General features: G+C 54.1%; 1 protein-coding gene across 1 annotated transcript; it reads left to right on the top strand.

The window, feature by feature from the left end:
- Positions 1 to 218: 218 nt before the first annotated feature.
- On the top strand, positions 219 to 13887 carry FAM83A (family with sequence similarity 83 member A). The gene is made up of 4 exons (XM_006916578.1): positions 219 to 698; positions 8345 to 8512; positions 10098 to 10222; positions 13353 to 13887. Exons 1-4 carry the CDS (start codon positions 219 to 221, stop codon positions 13885 to 13887), a joined length of 1308 nt encoding a protein of 435 aa, XP_006916640.1.
- The last annotated feature ends 1464 nt before the right edge of the window (positions 13888 to 15351 follow it).

Genomic DNA, 15351 nt, shown 5'->3' with positions numbered 1-15351 from the left:
GCTTTGCTCAGGCCGAGCCCTAGCTGCGGTTGGTGATTTCTGTGACGCTTTGCTCGGGACAGTGGGAAATCGCTTCCTTGGAGCGTGCGTGCGCGGTGGCAGGTAGTCCCGGGGTGCCGGCCGAGACCTCCACTCCTCGGTGGCGTGGCCTGATTGCCCCTGACGTCCAGAACAGCTCAAGTGCCGGGCTCCCCTCCCTAACTCAGGGGCAGGGCAGCATGAGCCTGTCAAGGCACATGGGCAAGATCCGAAAACGCCTGGAAGATGTCAAGAGCCGATGGGTCCGGCCAGCCAGGACTGACTTCAGCGACAACGAGAGTGCCCGGCTGGCCACAGATGCCCTCTTGGATGGGGGGCCTGAGGCCTACTGGCAGGCGCTTAGCCAGGAGGGCGAGGTGGACTTCTTGTCCTCAGTGGAAGCCCAGTACATCCAGGCCCAAGCCAAAGAGCCCCCCTGTGCTCCGGAGACCCCCGGAGGGGCCGAGGCAGGAGCCAAGGGACTCGACTCCTACTCCCTACAGTCAGGCACCTACTTCCCCGTGGCCTCGGAGGGCAGCGAGCCCACCCTGCTGCACACCTGGGCCTCGGCCGAGAAGCCCTACCTGAAGGAGAAGTCCAGTGCCACCGTGTACTTCCAGACGGACAAGCACAGCAACATCAGGGACCTCATCCGCCGCTGCATCACCCGGACCAGCCAGGTAGCGATGCCGGGCCCTGCGTCTCCTCGGCCACGGCCACGGCCACGGGCAGGGAGGAAGGGGGGCTGGAGGAGGAGGAAGAGGGGGGCGTGTCCTGTCCCGAGGGGCAGAGTCCAGATGAGTGGGGCTTACGATGGAGTCAGGGATGTTACTCTCTGCCTTGTCCTGGATAACTGACCTCTGACGCCACGTGTCATAGTCTGGGTCCCAGCCGCCACAGCCCATCACCAAACTCCTACGATGAGCTTCCTGCCTGGCCCTCCTCTTCCCTTGACCCCCAGCCGCTCAGTCTCTATGCTGCTGCGGATACTTTTTCTATATGTCAAATCTAATTAGGTCCCTTTCCTGCTGCCTACTCCATCTTCCGCCTGACCACCGGCTGGATTCAGCTGCTGCATGGTCGTCTGTGCAGACAGGTCTACAGAGTCAGAGAGGACAAGGGACAAGTATGGCCCCAGTGGAGTGGCCCCTCCATTCGGAATCTCGGTGGAGCCGTGTCTGGCCTCGCCTGGGGACTTCAGAAGAGACTTCCTGAGAAAAGGACTTTGGCGCTGGATCCTGAGAAGGCGTAGGCATGAAGTGAAAAGCAGGGGAGACGAGGAGGTCCTGGGCAGAGGGCAGAGGGCAGAGCACGTGCAAAGGCCTGAACGTGGAGAGTGTAGGTTTGAGAGTCTTCAGATCGCTCGGTATTGAGTGGCAAGAGGTGGGAGCTGGAGAGGTTGTGAGCCATGCTAAGGAGTTTGCTCTTCCCACTGTGGGCAGTTGGGAGCCACTGACGGCTCTAAGCAGAGAAGGGCCACAGCCTACTTCCATGGATAGCCTGTGGCTGGCATCTCTGTGGGAACAGCCCATCCCCGAGCCCTCATGTATGTACGTCTGCGTGCGCTCGCTCGTGTGTGTGTGTGTGTGTGTGTGCATATATATACACGTGTGTGTGCATTATGTGTGGAGGAGGATATCACAAACTGCCTGTAAAGGCCCGATAGGTAACAGAATGACTGAAGTTCATGGGGGCCTGGGACAAAAGGGAGTGGTGGGGACTGTGGCAAAGGGGACCAACCCAAAGAGGTGGCCACAATTCGGTGCCAACAGAGTCGGGTCTTTGTACCTCTTAAGAGGAGCTGGAAATTCTGAACTTTAGGTGAAATCTTCTGATTTGTAAGTGTTGTCTTAAATTCATAACATGCTGTGCTGGTGACAGAAAAGCCACCAGCTTTTCAGGGCCACAGAGGCAGGAGAGGGAGCCTTTCGAGGTGGGGAGTAGGGGAAGGAAAGGGGCTCGGGCAAGGGATCATGTTTCGCAAGCCCTGACCTGGCTTCTCTCCAGGGAGTGTCACTCACCCTCTGAGCAGCAGCTGCCTTTGAGAATTTCCCCAACACCAGTGGTCCGCGCCCCTCGAGAGAACACTGGACACTGGACTTAACACGCAGAGAGGCCAAAGCTGGTGCATAGAAACAGACCCTCGGGGCCGGAAGGGTCCTTAGTCCAGCGTGGAACCTGAGGCCCAGGAGGCTAAGGGACTTGCCCCAGGCCATGCAGGGAGCCCCAGGCAGTGCTGACACCCTTGGCTGCCTGCCTGGGCCCATCTGTCAACTGCAATCGCTGCTCTGTCACAGAAACATGACAAGCCAGCTCCACCCATTGCTACTTTCTTTTTAATTTTCCAGAACCCCGCTCCCTCCCTACTGCCCTTCCACACACACCCCAGCCGCTCACGGTGGTGTTTCTCCCTGAGCCATAAGATTGCACAAAGTATTGAACTTGGGAGGAGGTTTAGTCAAGAGACTAGGACTCTGGCAAAAAACGAGCTTAAATATCACCTTGTTCTTTTTTTGCTTTCTTTTAAATGTAGCCAAATGTCTTTCCTTGGAGTCCATTCTTACCCCACTGCAGCTTTGGGAAGGCAGAGTGGGCATCTGTAACCCTGAGCTGGATAGTCAGTCAGTGATCTTGTGCATCTGGGGTCGGAGGGACAGCTGTCAGCAAGCAGCCACTTGCGTCTGTGATTCCAGGACATTAGGAGAAATCCTGACCAAGTGCCAGTCATGGTGCCTGAAATTCCGTCTGTCAAGGCAGGGTGGAGGAGCAGAGGGAGAAGCCTCCCCACTTTGGGGAGCTCCCTGCCAGCTGCCCGAGGAGGAGAGAGGGAGGGAGAGGAGGACAGTGGTGGGTGGCGGCCCTGGGCTTGAACATGGAGGAGGGTGACTATGGCAGGCTTCACGGAGGAGGTGAGTCTCTAAGGCTGAGCAAGCGTTTGCCAGGCAGAGAGGTGAAGGAAAAGATTTCCAGGCCTAGGGAGGGTCAAACACTAAATTCAGGAGGCGTGGGAGGGCTCGGGTGTCCTGGAGATGGGGGTGCACCGCAGTCCTTCTGGTGGGACAGAGCTTGTTGATGCGAGACCTCAAGGAGTGTGCGGCTGGGGACAGGACCGGAGGCTAGATAGAGGTGCTAGGAGCGGCTGTGCCTCAGGCTTCGAGCCAAAGGCTGAGCAACAGTTCTCTTTTCTTCAGTGTGTCCGGGATTTGTTTTAAGCGGGTGCAGTAAGCCACACAGACATGGAAATGCTGTCAAGAAGCAAGAAGTTCTTACAGTTCTCTAGAAGCAGGAGGCACAGGCACCATGCAGAGCCACGAGGGCACAAGCCTGCCTGTGGCTTTGCAGGAAAGGCAAGGCAGGCCAGGGTAAACGGTTTAGGGCTGGCTAGTTTGAATCATTTTGGCAAGCTCTGGGCTAGAGGTGGTTTCTAGTGGTCCAGGATCTGGCCCTGGATGTTTTGGGGCAGAGGGACTACTGTCTTGATGTGTGAAAGTTAGGTAAGGGAGATAGTTGAGTTATGGCTCAAGGTTGCCCAGTTTGCATGTCAAAGCATTATAATCAGACCTATGGGAGGTTGGGTGTGTGGGGTAGGGTGGAGGCTTGTAGAGGAGCCAGAAGGAAGAAGCTTCCCACCTTCACCCCCACCACAGGCGTCAAGGACCAACTCTTCAGGCTGAGCCCCTCCCCTAGGATAGGCTGTTCTTCCCCGCTTCACACACACACAGGTCACAAGGTCACTGCCAGATGGGCTGAGGGCAGTGGGCAGGGGGATGAGAGAGGTGGGTCTAGGATAGAATGAGGCCACCTGAGCAGAAACTGCACAACCCCCTGGAGGGAGCTCATGAGCAGGTCCCCGTCCCCAGTCTCCACACCTGAGATGCCTCAAACACCACCAAGGTCATTCCTTGGACAAGCCCCACTGGGGAAAGGACCAGATCCGGGTGAGAGGAGTCTGGTCCCCCAGCAGTGTGGGGGTTCCAGCCAGGGCCCCAACCCACACGCAGAGATGGCACTTTGCCCCTCAGGCTGTGTCTAATGAAAACAGACGGACATCAAAGTCCTTTTCCTAGGCCGGAAGTAGAATGACTGGGGGCCTGGCTCTGGGGTGGGGTCTGGGGCATCTGCCTTGCATTCTAGCCACGTGGCTTTCGGAAAGTTACCGAACTTCTCGGCACCTCCAGCTTCTCACCTGGGAAGGTGGACCGTGTCGTGAGGGTTACAGAAGATGAACATGTGGCTGAGGGTGGGCGCTTCACAAACAGCTGCCGCTGTAATTACACTCGTCTGCCAAAGGCAAGTTCAAAAACAGAGCATCAGTGCTCAGGGGAAGAGAAAGAGGAAAGAGTAGGAACAGCAGCACGGACTGGGAGATGAGGCGCTATGTGCCTCCAACAACTGTCCCCGACGTGGACCCAGATTCCTCTCTCGCCCCCCGCCCTTCCTCAGGCAGGAGGGTTTCCCGTCCTTGAAGGACTGTCATCTGCCTGGCAGGTTGCGAGGGCTTCTCAGCCAGGATTTGAGGTCCCCACAGAATAGCCCCAGCTGACCAGCTTCCGCCCCCCACCCCAGATGGGCCCCTGCATCTCACCGAATCTCCGGATTCCCAGAACCAGCCTGTCAGGCTCCGCTTCCAGGCCAACTTCCTTTTTTGGCAAAGTGTCACAGAAAATGCTTCTTTTCCTTCTCAGCCAGCCCCGCCCTCTGAGCTGTCCATCTGACTGGCTTAACGAGAGCCCTACTCTTTCTTTTTCACGTCCGTAGAGACATGGGCACGAATTCGAATCCTCTTCCGTAACCTGGATTAAAACAACATTCTTGCATGGCATTATTCTAACATCATCCACACTTGCTCATAAATAATGCATATGGAAATCGTGATCACGTTTTAACCATACGCTAGAATAACAGCCTTTACTTTCGCACGTGCTTCCATTTCTATGATCTGGGCTTACAGTTAGACTCACCTTGGGTGATAGCTAATGTTCTATTATAGTGCAGCGCTTTACAGGTAAAGAAACTGAGGCTCAGAGAGGGCACGTGACTTGTCCAAAGGTACTTAGCGAGTCTCCAGTAGCACCAAGGCTGGAGCCAAACTCCCCTACCTCCTTCCTCGTAGACCATTTTTTCTCTGGATTATGTGCTGCCCTCTGTATTAGTTTCAAGGGGCCGCTGTAACAAATTAGCACACATTTGGGGGTTTAAAGCTACAGAAATTTATCCTCTCACAGTTCTGCAGGCCAGAAGTCCAAAATTACAGTGTCAGCTGGGCCGCACTCCCTTCTGAAGTTTCTAGAGAAAGGTCCTTCCTCTCCCAACTTCCGGTGACTCCAGGCATTTCTCAGCTCGTGGCTCCATAACTCCAGTCTCTGCCTCCGTCTTCAGTGGCCTCCTCTTCTCCCTGTCTGTCCATTGGGTATCTTTCATAACAGCACTTGTCACTGGATTGAAGGACTAAGAGATAATCTAGGATGATCTCATCTTGAGAGTCTTAAGTGTATCTGCGAAGATCCTTTTTCCAAGTGAGTTCATATCCGTGGCCTCTGGTAGCTGGGATGAGGATACAGCTTTTAGAACATCCTTATCCACCCTCTACACCCTGTAAGGTAGCACAGCCACACGGGGGCCTGGAGCAGGTACTGGCTTTGACTTAATCCAGCTGAGAGACAATTCCAACAGGAGGTGAATGAAATAGAGCTAGGCGTAAGGAGCCTGTATTTGCAAGCGTCCCTTAAATCAGGACACAGGGTTATTGGTAAACCTGCTGCCTTCTCTGTCCGTTGGTCACCAGCCTTGTCTCAGGGGAACTGGGACTCATGGGAAGCAACTGGGAGGGTTTACTGACCTTCCGTTGAGAGAAAACAAAAGGTCTGGGTGTCTCTTTCGTCCACGCCTTGGATGAGGAGGCATTCATCTTCCAGCAGAGAGGGCCTGGGTGTTACTGGTGCCAGAAGCTTGAATGTGTACAAATCCCCGGTCACGTGATGACAGGCATGGCTCTGAAGGGTCACGGGTCTCACGATTAGGACGCCTTTTCTGACTCGAGCTCGGAGTGAGCAGTTTCTCGGCAGTTCCCTCCCCGGTCCGGACACCCACACCAAGCGAGCAGAAGGCGAGCTCCAGGCCGGCACCAGCCACCTCCTTCCCTGTCTCTGTGAATGGTGGAGCTATTATTGCTGCACTGTTGAAGAAAGAATCGCCACAGCCCCTTCCAAACAGCACTGCTGGTTTGGGTTTATGCTGATCCATCTGCACCCCACTTTCCCTCACTGGCAGTTACAGCGGACATGCTACCATTGGTGCTGCTTTCTTTTTTCAGTCGGTTTGTTGATTTTTAATACATATGTGTTGAGCACGTATTATACAGCAAGTTGTACGAGAACATTTCACCGGGTCTTAGGTAACCAGTTTCTACGTCACCATTATAATGATCGTAATAATTCACCTGTCAATAAACCACAATTTAAGTGTTAGGAAGAAGGACTCTTCATTGGGTGACAAAAAAGTCAGATTCTGCTCCCGTTCCACTGTGTGGGAGCTTTCCCACACCGCCGAGCAATTCCCGAACACCAGCTGGGTGTCTCCCAAGTCATTGGCAGCAATGGAAAGCTGTCACCTGGGTTTCTGACCCATCAGCCACAGGCTGGAGATTCCAACGACCCCCTCGTTAGGTCCGGTTAATTCGTTAGAGCGGCTCACAACACGCAGGGAAATATTCTCCTTACTAGGTTATCGGTTTGTTATCAAAGACTGTAACTCAGGAAGAGCCAGATGCAAGAGACGCAGAGGGCAGGTAAACGGGAAAGGGCTCCGAGCGCCCACGGCCTCTCTGAGTGCACCATTCTCCCCTAACCTGGAGGCTCTCAAACCCATCCTTCTGGGATTTTATGGAGGCTCCGTGACATAGGCGTATTTGATCCCATCATTGGCCATTGGTGATTGATCCAAGCTCCAGCCCCTCTCCCTTCCCCAGGGGCCAGGGGACTGAAAGTTCTAACCCTCTAATCACAAGGTTGGTTCTCCTGGCAACCAATGCCCACCCTTGGTCACCTCATTAACATAACAAAAGACACCTTTTTTTTTTTCCCCCCTCATCACTTCAGAAATTCCAAGGGTTTTCAGAGTTTGTGCCAGAAACAGGAAAAAGATCAAATATACATTTCTTATTAATTATGAATTACAACCTCACAGAAAGTAACCCCAAAGAAGCTTAAGAAGAACATGCATTGACATCCACAGAGGAAAAGCCAAGGGTAGGATTGGCTGCAGGCATGGCTAATATGAGATGCTCGAGAGATGCTGGCAATCTGTCTCCACCTCTTGGCCCTGCTGCTTTCTCCGGGGCTGGCTTCATTTTCAGGCAGCCTGTCCCCATGTGGTGGTGGCAAGATGGCTACCAGAAGCTGTAGTTTACAATCTACTAAGCTAAGCAACCCCAGTAGAAAAAATGCCTCCTTTCTGCAAAAGTCCCCACAGAGGTCCTGAGCTGACTCTCACTAGAATACTTTAGATCATGTGACCAGCCCTGGGCCAATCCCTGTGGCCAGTGGGGGATGCAGTGTTCTCATTGGTCGGGCTTTGGTGATGCGCCCCGCCCCGCCCCCAAACAATCCAGGGCATGGCAGTAGCCCCAACCAAACCACACTGATTGTGGAAAAGAGGTGATTCCTTAATGGGAGATTGGGGTGCTGCTGGTGGAAGAAGAATGCACGCTTGGCAGGCAGGAGGACATCTGGCTCTCCCCTTCGCTGGACACGAAGGGCTCTCCACTCGCCGGATATCATGTTCTGTTAAGACAGAGGATGCGGTGACTGCGGGCCGAAAGGGCTCCCTCCTTCACCCCACTGGCTCGTCTCAGTCCAGTCTAGTTTATATGTGGGGTCTCTACAGGGATTTGGTTTGAGGCAAGGACTCCTTGGCTTAAAAGCATTTGAAAACAAGTGACCACAGACTACCTTCGAGCTCCAGATGGCTGGGAATCCATGACATTAAATCTGTTCCTCTCCCCTGCACCTGCCCAGCCGCCCCCGCCCCTCCCCTCCCCTCTCTTCCCCTCCTCTTTTTACTTTTCTCTCCTTCCCCCTCTGCACTTCATACTCCAACAGCGGGTGGTGAGGCCAGAGGATTTGTGGTGGGGCTGGAGAGGTGGGGTCTCCACTCCAGCTCTCCCTTTCCCTTCCCTGTCAGACCCGCCCCCACCCCACCCTTCCCCCCTAGCACAGCACCAATGGGACCAGCTCTCCCAGGCCCACTGGGACTTAGAAGTTTGGCCGAAACCAGTTAGCGCCTGCCCCTGACTCTTCTGGTATTTGTCCCCTCTGCTCTGGCCCAGGTCCTGGCCATCCTGATGGATGTGTTCACAGACGTGGAGATCTTCTGTGACATCCTAGAGGCAGCCAACAAGCGTGGCGTGTTCGTCTGTGTGCTCCTGGACCAAGGAGGCGTGAAGCTCTTCCAGGAGATGTGTGACAAGGTCCAGATCTCTGACAGTCACCTCAAGGTAGGGTCCCCCAGTGAGAGTCCAGAGGTACTTCGTATTAGAATAAGACAGGCTATGCCATGGTAACTGATGTCTCCCATCCCAACGGCTTAACATAGTAAAGGTTCGGCTCTTGCTCGAAGTCCAGTGCAGGTCAGACAGCCATCCCCCATCTCATAGCTATGCCAAGACAGCAGTGACAGGGAGAGAGCGGGCAGAAGGATTTCGCAGGATGTTTTTAGGACCCGACCCAGAAGAGATTTTCATCACTTCCGCTCATAGCCTTTTGAGGCACCTGGGTGCACGGGGACTGGCAAGGATGAGGGCCCGGGGACAGCTGGAGAGCAGCATTCTCCGCCACAACCGCCTCTTCTCCTCTCAGCTGAGGAAACTTCGCCAGGCAGGGCAGCATTCAGGAGCTGTTAGATGTGGGTTAGGACTCCATGGCTGATCCTCTTAGATTTAACCCAACACCCCACCTTCTTCTCCTGACAAGGAGAAAAGAAACCCAGAGATAAAGGTTCATTTAGTCAAGTCAGATTTGGGGCAGCTAATTCAAGGTCAAATGTCAAAGCACCCATAGCTTTCATGAGCAGGCCGGGCTGAACAGCTGGTGGGTGGTCCTCAGGGTTCCCTTGGGGACTGTCCTCTAGCTCAGGCGGGTCAGCTTCCAGGAGACCCTGCCCTCCTCCCTTCCTCCCTCCCTGCCCCTCCACACTGACCAGATGTAGCTGAGCTCAGGCACCTCCTGGTGCCACAGGCCTTGACTCCTCTGATCACTGGGTCCGCCTGACGTTGCCTGGGTCAGACCTCAGCATGCAGGTCCAGAGAGTCAGCGCTTCTCGCCTTCGTGGCCCGCACCGGCCATACCTGACGGTCCTCTTGGCACCAAGGGACAGCAGGACGTTGCCTTCCTCCTGCCATCTCAGAGCTTACGGAGAGGCGGAGAGATGTTGGAGACATTTAGACATTAGGGGTCCTCCTCTGCTCAGCCACAGGCGGGCATCCTCGGGGGTCCGGCAGGATTCCGCCTTCGGCTGAGCTTCCCGTGTGTCACCTGCCCTTCCCAGGGTCCCAGCCTGAGGGCTGGGGCAGCGGGTGCTGCCGGGAAGGAAAGGGATAAACAGGGCCATGATTTCGGTTGTGGACACCATTTTTTTAGACGGGACTATTAAGGGTTCACTGAGGTCACCGTAAAGCTCCCTCTCTGGCTGCACCGAGCCTTCCCTCTGACCAGCTTGAAGTCAGGGACTTTGTCACTAAAGCCACTTATGAGGCTGGGCCCGCCAGACCTCCATGGTCCTGGGAGCCTCGACTGAGGTCTCCACGGCCATCAGGCCCTTGTCTTTCTTCTATTTTCTGCTTTTATAAATTCTACCATCTCTCACTCCCTTTATTTTTTTTTAACCGTTACTCAAATAATGTCAGACAATGAAGAAAGTTTAGAAAACTCAGCCAGGAAAGAAATAGAAATGGCCCACAATCCCACCAAGCAGAGCTAAGCCCTGGTTATGTCTTCGTGTGCATCTTTCCGGACTTTGTCCTGGGCAAACGTGTATCTACAAATACATGATGAGCGAGGGACGCCTGACTTTCCTTCCAACAGAACATTTCCATCCGGAGTGTGGAAGCGGAGGTGTACTGTGCCAAATCAGGCAGGAAGTTTGCCGGCCAAATCCAGGAGAAGTTCATCATCTCGGACTGGAGATACGTCCTGTCTGGATCATACAGGTGAGCACTGGGTTTCACCTGTTGAGGCTTCATGGAAGCCAAGGCTGAGCAGCTCAGGTGCACCTGCCTCCCCTTTCCCCCACCCCCGCCCCCTTGGCAGCTCCCAGGACACTCCTCCCCTGCCCAGAGCTGGGGCTTCACCTCACACATGAGGCTGGAGGCAGGACCCGCCAGGGGCGAAAGGGGGACAGTCGAGCCCTTCCTGGGAGGACTTCAGGATAGAGGTACCCATCCAGGCGCCTCGGTTTTCCTTGGTGTTGCAATAGGACATAGAACCCCTTTTCCCCTCCTCAGCTCCCTCAGGCGTGATTACAAAATCATGCAGTTGGTTTTGGGATGTATATGTGTTTGTGTGTGAATTATACTGAGATATAATTCACATGCCAGATGACTCACCCATTTAATGTGTACAGTTCGATTCTTTTTAGCGTACTTCCCACCTCTGTAATATGGAGATTAGGTGTCTTAACACAGACACCCCTCTGTGTTAAACAGAACACAAAAATGCACCGACTATCACAGACGGCTAAATCTGCTTATACTGTAGTGAAGAACCTTGGTTCATCAAAAGGCATCTTAAAGAAAGTACAAGGTCAGGTTATAAACTGGGAGCAGGTTTTCATGATGCCCTGACAGATTAGTGTCAAGCATCACAGAGAACTCCTGTGACTCACAACAGCGCAACAGAAGCATGGGCAAGGGACATGAGCACACGCGTCACTGAGGAGATACATTGAAAACACACGAAGAGATGTTCGGCATCAGAAATGAAAATGCAAACCGAAGCTAGGATGAGTTATCATTTTATACCTTCTTAACGAGCAGAAAAAAATTAAGGCCAACAATACCAACTTAGATTTATAGGATCTTTTATACCTTGCCGATGGGATTTCAAATAAGCACGGCGACTTTGGAAAGAGCGGCATTCTCTCCTAAAGCTGAAGGCTCACCTAGTTTATAACCCAGTAATTCCACTCCTTGGTGTATTTCCAAGAAACACTGGTCCGCAGTACGGTAGAAGACAAATATAAGAATATTTGTAGCAGCACTGGTCACAACAGAAAAGCTGTGGAAGCAACCCAAATGCTTATCAATGGGAGAGTAGATGAATCCACCATAATCTAGCCACCAGTGGAATATTATACAGCAGTCAAAAATGAACGAAGTACAGCAACTAGAGATAACATGGATGAATCTTAGCAATAGAATATTAAGTGAAAAATTTTCAAGAGACCGTCATGTTAAAAACAACTAAAGTAAAAATATTTACTTTCCAGAATACACAAAACATTTTTTAATTATAGAAAAGGCAGGTACGGGAACTATGGCACAGGGTTCCGGGCGACGATTCCTCTAGTCTGTGGAGCAAGGAGAATAGGTTGCCGGAGGGACCGTATGGTTAGATGTCAGCTACTGTCAAGATGCTAGCCTTTAATTTTAAGGGGTGGGTTCACAGGTGCTTATTTCATTATTTAAAATAATGAAGTAAATAGCTCCATACATTACGATGGGCCATGAATAGACCAATATGATGACAGTGGGTCTTGAGCCAAAGGTTAAGTCAATTCATGCACTTAAGGGGCAAAAACAAGAAAAATAAAATGGATTTCTTACAATGGGTGGTGATGCAAGGACGTGTACAAGCCGGAACACAGGACGCGCGGACCTGTGGGGTGTAAGTGGGGGGGACCCCTGCGCGGTGCACGGGGCACACAGATACTGCAGGGACTCACCTACACGTGGGGGTGCACGGGGGCCTCAGGCGTGGGGGCCTGAAAAGTGGCCCCGGCACCTGTTTTGTTGGGCAAAGCATGCAGTTGTTGGCTCAGTCTAGCCTGATCCCGAATAACACAGGGCTCCTGATTTCTTAGTGTCGCCAAGAGTCCCACTGTCCCTGTGTTTGCTGCTTCCCCGTCACCTGGCTGGCTTCAGGCTCAGTATCTGCTCCTCAATCTGGGGCTGTGTGGGTGGTTCCTGGGCAGGAGGTGAAGTTTAAACAGAGCCTCATTGTTCTTCCCGGGATTGCCCCATCCTGTGTGACCCCCGCCCTGCCTCACAGGGACCCTGCAGGCTGGGCTCTGCCTTTTTGGTGGCCAGGCAGGCCGGCTGGAGGATCCCGGTTGAGATCCTTGGTGGGGGCTGTTTCTGCTCAGCGCTGGTGACCTGCCCAACTCTAATCATCCCGTCCCCATTGCTCCCCACACCTGGATTCACATTATTAGGGATACTAACCTGATGCTCTTGGTGGGTCTTCTGTGCTGTCACCAGGAATTTTCAAGGGGAAGCGGCAGGGTGGCGGGGGCGGGGTGAGGAGTTTTCCATCAGAAATACAAAGGAATTTGGTTAAATCAAGGAATCATAAAAAGTAATATATAAACACCTTGAACATTTTGTTTTCACTTAAAACCTGTAAACGGAGGGAGGGACGAGACCTTTGCTTGGGTGTCCTCAGGGGTATCTGGGCAAACCGCACCTACGCCCGGTTCCTGTGGGCTCGTCCTGTGGTCTCTTGTCCACATTTCCCAAAGAGCACGGGATTCCCCCTCCCTTCCTCCACTTCCAGGTCCACGTGCCTGAACACGGAGCCAACCCTCTGGATATTCGTGCAAATACAGCCCCCGCCTTCCAAGGAACGGCCCCCTTTTTGCAGCTGCCTTCCCCAGGCACCTATTTGCTTAGAAGAGGCAGGCGTCCCACATTTCACAGGTGGAGCCGCTGAGGCCCCAGCGTCTAGGTGACTGATGTGGGCAGAGTCCGCGGGACGCTGGGACTCACCTGGCCCTCAGCCCTCTGTGCGTCCACAGGGCCCTCACTCTAATGGGCTGTAATCTGAGCACAGGATGAGCCCTGACCCCAAGCCAGGATGCACTCTGGCAACTTAATCACGAACCTGTAGATATTTGCTGGTCCTGAGCATCACTTCTGCCACCTGTGACACGGGTCACCGCTGTCTCCCTCCCTCCAGGGCTTCTGCCAGAATGGAATGAGCCGTCCCAGAGCGGGGCAGGCGTGTGAATCTCCTTCTTCCCAGTCCCTCCTTAGCCCCCGCCGCCCCCTCAGGAAGGTGGTAGAGAGGCCTAGGGCCGGAGCCCCCATTCCCGCCCCTCACTCTCTCTCCTCCTCCCCCCAGCTTCACCTGGCTTTGCGGACACGTCCACCGGAACATCCTCTCCAAGTTCACAGGCCAGGCAGTGGAGCTGTTTGACGAGGAGTTCCGCCACCTCTACGCCTCCTCCAAGCCCGTGATGGGCCTGAAGTCCCCCAGGCTGGCCGCACCCCCACAGCCCGGAGCGGGCCGCAGCCCCCCGCCTGGCCGCCTCAGCGGCAGCAGCTACTCCAGCAGTGACCACACGTCTTCGAACCCCTTCAGCAGCCCGTCAACGGGAAGCCACCCCCGGAACCGGAGTCTATCCATGTCCTCAGGGCCCAGCAGTCCCCCGGCCCCAAATCCGCCCCCACCCCCCAGGTTACAGCCCTACCATGGCCTCTGGGGGGCCCTGACCCCACAGGCCCACTTCCTTCCGAGGCCCCACAAGGGGCCACTCGCTCTGTACAGCAACCTCAACGCCTACCGGCCCACGAGGCTGCAGCTCGAGCAGCTCGGCCTGGTGCCCAGGGCGGCCCCCGTCTGGAGGCCTGCTCTACAGGCCACCCCTCATTTCTGAAGGGCCCCTCCCCCAGCCACCCTCCAGGCCAGCGCCGGGCACTTCTGGGTTTGCTGGCCCAAGGAACCACCTCAACGACTAGCAGCTTTGACCCCAATTCCCTTTGACCTGCACAAGGAGCTGCTTGGACGACATTGTGGCCTATGTTTGAACGTTCCTGGGCCTGAGACCCCCATAGTCCCTGGGTTCCTCTCTCTAGTTTGGCCCATGCGGCACATTCTATAAGGTTCCAGGGAGATGGGGGGTGGGGAGCTAGAGGATGAAATTGTGAAAATAGAGCCCCTTTCTTCCAAAGATCAGACCGTAGTTTAATATTAACACTCTTCGAATTTCTGTAATGTAAGAAGGGGCAGATACAGCCCACATTTTACATATGGGTAAACTGAGGCACTGAGAAGCAGAGAGTTGGTGTGACCAAGGTACTTCTGTTTCCCAGTGTCCAGGAACAGTCCACTCCCCAGAGATTCAGGAGAAGATATGGGAACATTCTGGATGTTTCTAAGGCGTAACACTAGGTATTCCTGGGCCCAGTGACTCAAGGAAGAGGCCCCAGAACCTTCCGCTGTAAGTTGTTTGGGGCCTGTAGAAATTGCAGCCCGCAGAGATGGGGCAAGCCAAGGTGTCCAGGGCCTGGAGTTAGAGGAGGCGGTTTAGCAGCTCAGGTTCTTGCTTCTAAGGCCTGGAGGTCCCCGAGTCTGGGCGGGTCCCAGGGACTTGAGCTGCTGGAATCTGGGAATGGTACTGTAGCAATGCCCAAGGTAGCCTCGAGCAACTAGGGAGGGTTCAGCATCGACCTTGCAGCCCCCAGGTGCAGCCAGCTGTCTGCAGATCCAGGTACTTCTATCTGGCTTGTTGACATCCTGAAGCTCAAATGCTGAGTCCTCATTCATTCGTTCTCAGATTCAGTGTGCTCTTTTTTCCTAGGGTAGAACTAGACCCTGAGGGAACAGGATGCTTTGGGAGCACAGAGGAGGGCTGGCCAGCTCACTCTGGGGAGTTGGGGACACTTCCCAGAGAAGTGACAGTCAGCTTAAGACCTAAGAATAAGGGTGTGACAGCCGGGGGTAGGGATGTGATCCAGGCTGCTCCAGCCTAAGAAGCAGGTGCAAAGCCCACATCCCCCTTCCTTCTTCCATGCCTCCCCCGGCCGCCAACTCAGCAACGTCTTCCTGTTGCCTGTTTCTGTCTCAGAAGCGTTGCCTCTGCAGTGGAGGGCTGAATGCCCCGGGGGCCTCTGAACCGGACAGCCCATGGCATCCCAAGTCAAGCCCCACAGAGGGCATCGCCCCTCAGCCCGTTCCTGTTGGCCTTCGTCCCAGGGATGTCTTCGCTTGTTTCCCTTTAAATTGTATCCTGTCCTCACTTCGTGTTTTCCCTCCTTAGTTCCTAAAACTCCAAACACAGCAAAAACCCTTTGGTTCCTGAAGGATTTTTAAACCCCAGTCCTGATGCTGCTGTTTCCTG

The sequence above is a fragment of the Pteropus alecto genome, unplaced genomic scaffold (genome assembly GCF_000325575.1).
Source record: "Pteropus alecto unplaced genomic scaffold, ASM32557v1 scaffold164, whole genome shotgun sequence".
In the NCBI taxonomy this organism is placed as follows: Eukaryota; Metazoa; Chordata; class Mammalia; order Chiroptera; family Pteropodidae; genus Pteropus; species Pteropus alecto.
This window is presented reverse-complemented; position numbering and strand designations above follow the sequence as displayed.

Bases quoted from the DNA above. Each gene is read 5' to 3' on its own strand.
- FAM83A (XM_006916578.1), top strand. From the start codon at position 219: ATGAGCCTGTCAAGGCACATGGGCAAGATCCGAAAACGCCTGGAAGAT. The intron at 699-8,344 runs GTAGCGATGCCG...GCTCTGGCCCAG, and splicing joins GCATCACCCGGACCAGCCAG to GTCCTGGCCATCCTGATGGA. The intron at 10,223-13,352 runs GTGAGCACTGGG...TCCTCCCCCCAG, and splicing joins GTCCTGTCTGGATCATACAG to CTTCACCTGGCTTTGCGGAC.